The 4,177-nt window shown below is 55.6% G+C and overlaps 1 protein-coding gene across 1 annotated transcript; it reads right to left on the bottom strand.

Moving 5' to 3' along the window:
• Positions 1-501: 501 nt before the first annotated feature.
• LOC146978191 (uncharacterized) lies at positions 502-3,854 on the bottom strand. The gene is made up of 3 exons (XM_085790569.1): positions 3,673-3,854; positions 3,540-3,583; positions 502-3,455 (listed from the first exon to the last, which is right to left on the bottom strand). The coding sequence occupies exons 1-3, from the start codon at positions 3,693-3,695 to the stop codon at positions 502-504; spliced, it is 3,021 nt and encodes a 1,006-aa protein (XP_085646695.1). The 5' UTR covers positions 3,696-3,854.
• Positions 3,855-4,177: the final 323 nt, after the last annotated feature.

Below are 4,177 nucleotides of genomic sequence, written 5' to 3' on the forward strand. Positions count from 1 at the left end.
CTCCAAGTGGCCTCCGTGTGACGTCATAGCAAGGGCTGAGGGCAAGTGAGCGAGGGAAACTCAACCTGTTTTTGGAACGCAGCCCATGTGTTGGCTAAAAGCCAACAGGATGGGTTTGGTATTCAAGTTTGAATTATTTTACAACATGTCTTTGTGTACTAAGTGCTTTGAAGTTGAACCACCAACACATCAATGCATTGTATCAAAAGTAAAACCAGGAAGAACCTCAGAAAATTCAAGAACAAATTGCTTTAATATTCTGTCCCCATCATTATCCAGGTCATTCAAACAAACAGTTCATAAGACAGCGATAGCCAGCAGTTCTTCAAAGTTAATGCCAGGACAGATGCTGCCACGAAGGTCAGACACCTGTGAACAGAAACAATATTAGTAAGTGTAGAATGAATGGAAAAGAAAAGTCATTTGAAAGAAATCTTTATAGAGAGATGAACATCCTTTGAAAAAAGACAAAAATGTACTACTTACTTCCCCGATAATAGCCTAGCCTAGATTCCAGTAAGGAGATTGTGGCCCAACCCGAGAGTGAGTGGTCTGCTCATGATCATCTTCTTGGGAAAGAGCAAAATCCCACATTCCAGCTTTGCTCTGAGTGACATCATAGCCGGATTGCTGGGGTCCAGGACGAGGCTGAGGCTTGGATGGGTTGGTGGGCTGCTGGGGTCCAGGACGAGGTTGAGGCTTGGCCGGGTAGGTGGGCTGCTGGGGTCCAGGATGAGGCTTGGCCAGGTAGGTGGGCTGCTGGGGGCCAGGACGAGGCTGGGGCTGAGGCTTGGATGGGTAGGTGGGCTGCTGGGGGCCAGGACGAGGCTGGGGCTTGGATGTGTAGGTGGGCTGCTGAGGCCTCAGGTGAGGTTTTGCAGGATAGCCAGGTTGCTGGGGCCTGGTTTCAGAGTGACCAGCAGAAACCATCTCAATTCCAAAACTTGAAGCGATGCCAGATTCAAATCGGTTTCCACTGTGAGGTGAAGCATCAGTCCACATGCCAGCTTTCGTCTGAAGAACACCATGGGGATGTGGCTTGGATGGGTAGGTGGGCTGCTGGGGACCAGGACGAGGCTGGGGCTTGGATGGGTAGGTGGGCTGCTGGGGCCTCAGCTGAGGTTTAGCAGGGTAGCCAGGTTGCTGGGGCCTGGTTTCTGCTGAAACCATCTCAGTCCCAAAACTTGAAGCGATGCCAGAATGAAATCTGTTTCCACTGTGAGGTGAAGCATCAGTCCACATGACAGCTTTGGTCTGAAGAACACCATGGGGATGTGGCTTGGATGGGTAGGTGGGCTGCTGGGGGCCGGGACGAGGCTGAGGCTTGGATGGGTAGGTGGGCTGCTGGGGCCTCAGCTGAGGTTTAGCAGGGTAGCCAGGTTGCTGGGGCCTGGTTTCAGAGTGACCAGCAGAAACCATCTCAATTCCAAAACTTGAAGCAGTGCCAGATTCAAATCGGTTTCCACTGTGAGGTGAAGCATCAGTCCACATGCCAGCTTTGGTCTGAAGAACACCATGGGGATGTGGCTTGGATGGGTAGGTGGGCTGCTGGGGGCCGGGACGAGGCAGGGGTTTGGATGGGTAGGTGGGCTGCTGGGGGCCGGGACGAGGCTGAGGCTTGGCCGGGTAGGTGGGCTGCTGGGGGCCAGGACGAGGCTGAGGCTTGGCTGGGTAGGTGGGCTGCTGGGGGCCAGGACGAGGCTGGGGCTTGGCCGGGTAGGTGGGCTGCTGGGGCCTGGTTTCAGAGTGACCAGCAGAAACCATCTCAATCCCAAAACTTGAAGCGATGCCAGATTCAAATCGGTTTCCACTGTGAGGTGAAGCATCAGTCCACATGCCAGCTTTGGTCTGAAGAACACCATGGGGATGTGGCTTGGATGGGTAGGTGGGCTGCTGGGGACCAGGACGAGGCTGAGGCTTGGACGGGTAGGTGGGCTGCTGGGGACCTGGACGAGGCTGAGGCTTGGACGGGTAGGTGGGCTGCTGGGGACCTGGACGAGGCTGGGGCTTGGACGGGTAGGTGGGCTGCTGGGGGCCAGGACGAGGCTGGGGCTGAGGCTTGGATGGGTAGGTGGGCTGCTGGGGGCCGGGACGAGGCTGGGGCTTGGATGGGTAGGTGGGCTGCTGAGGCCTCAGCTGAGGTTTAGCAGGGTAGCCAGGTTGCTGGGGCCTGGTTTCAGAGTGACCAGCAGAAACCATCTCAATCCCAAAACTTGAAGCAGTGCCAGATTCAAATCGGTTTCCACTGTGAGGTGAAGCATCAGTCCACATGCCAGCTTTGGTCTGAAGAACACCATGGGAATGTGGTTGGGCTGGGTAGGTGGGCTGCTGGGGGCCGGACCGAGGCAGAGGCTTGGATGGGTAGGTGGGCTGCTGGGGGCCGGGACGAGGCAGGGGTTTGGATGGGTAGGTGGGCTGCTGGGGGCCGGGACGAGGCAGGGGTTTGGATGGGTAGGTGGGCTGCTGGGGGCCGGGACGAGGCTGGGGTTTGGATGGGTAGGTGGGCTGCTGGGGGCCTGGACGAGGCTGGGGCTGAGGCTTGACCGGGTAGGTGGGCTGCTGGGGGCCAGGACGAGGCTGAGGCTTGGATGGGTAGGTGGGCTGCTGGGGGCCAGGACGAGGCTGGGGCTTGGATGGGCATGTGGGCTGCTGGGGGCCCGGACGAGGCTGGGGTTTGGATGGGTAGGTGGGCTGCTGGGGGCCGGGACGAGGCAGGGGTTTGGATGGGTAGGTGGGCTGCTGGGGGCCAGGACGAGGCTGGGGTTTGGATGGGTAGGTGGGCTGCTGGGGGCCAGGACGAGGCTGGGGCTTGGATGGGTAGGTGGGCTGCTGAGGGCCAGGACGAGGCTGGGGTTTGGATGGGTAGGTGGGCTGCTGGGGGCCGGGACGAGGCAGGGGTTTGGATGGGTAGGTGGGCTGCTGGGGGCCAGGACGAGGCTGGGGCTTGGATGGGTAGGTGGGCTGCTGAGGGCCAGGACGAGGCTGAGGCCTGGTTGGGTAGGTGGGCTGCTGAGGCCTCAGCTGAGGTTTAGCAGGGTACCCAGGTTGCTGGGGCCTGGTTTCAGAGTGACCAACAAAATCCATCTTGAGCTCATTACTTGAAGCAGTGCCAGATTCAAATCGGTTTCCACTGTGAGGTGAAGCCTCACCCCACATGCCAGCTTTGGTCTGAAGAACACCACGGGGATGTGGCTGCTGTGGGTTCTCTCTGGGTTTTGAAGGACTGTAACTAGTAACACTTCCATCTGGACTGTAACCATCTACGTGCCTACCATAAGAACCACTTTGATATTCAACATCAGAATCACCATCAGGGTAACTTGAGCTAGAACTAGCCAGAAAGCGTCCAGACTGCACAGAGCTCTCATAACCAGGGTTGTGGCTTCTTGGAAAGCCTATGGCTGGGTCAAAGTGAGGTTTAACACCACTGAAGCCTCCACTTCTGTAACTCACTCCTAAAATGACAGAACATTGTAATGGTCAGTCTTCTAAAGATGTTACTGAAGTGGTCATGCAGTTTGTGTCCAATAAATACTTACCCTGTGCATGCTGCCCCAATGCCAATAATGAGAGCAAGAGGACCCTGCAAAATAGAGATGGTGATGTGTGAACAACTACAAACCAGCCAAGTACAAAAAAGTGGATACAACCCCAGAGCAAAGATCAACCAACCTCATGCAGAATCCAGAAGCCATTTTTCAACACGGAAACCAAACAACATGCACAACCTGTGCTGCTCAAGCACATAACAAACTCAGAAGCTGTAGTTGCAGCTTTGTGACTGCTGCCAACACCGTGGTCCTCTTTATGTGTTGGTACCTGAGTCCTCCAGCCACAGCTCACACTGATTAAATGATTGGAATCAGGTTTGAGACTTTTCTGACAACCTCACCAGGTGTTTGTACTTCAGTTGATTGGCTTCCTTTCACATGAGTACCACTCAGCAGCAACTGAACCAATCACAAGGTTTGGGAGGGAGGTGATGCCAACACCCACAGAAGAGGAGGAGGAAGAAGAACGGGTCCAGGTGGCATGGTGGTGCAGTGGTTAGCATTGTCGCATCACAGCAAGAAGGTCTTGGGTTCGAATCCCCGGCTGCGTCTGGTCACCTACAAACCTTTCAATACCTTAATAATTGACCCTTTCATTGTTCTCGAGCCACACGCACGGTTTTGTA

This window comes from Trachurus japonicus, chromosome 11, assembly GCF_045865225.1.
Source record: "Trachurus japonicus isolate A0001 chromosome 11, Traja_1.0".
In the NCBI taxonomy this organism is placed as follows: Eukaryota; Metazoa; Chordata; class Actinopteri; order Carangiformes; family Carangidae; genus Trachurus; species Trachurus japonicus.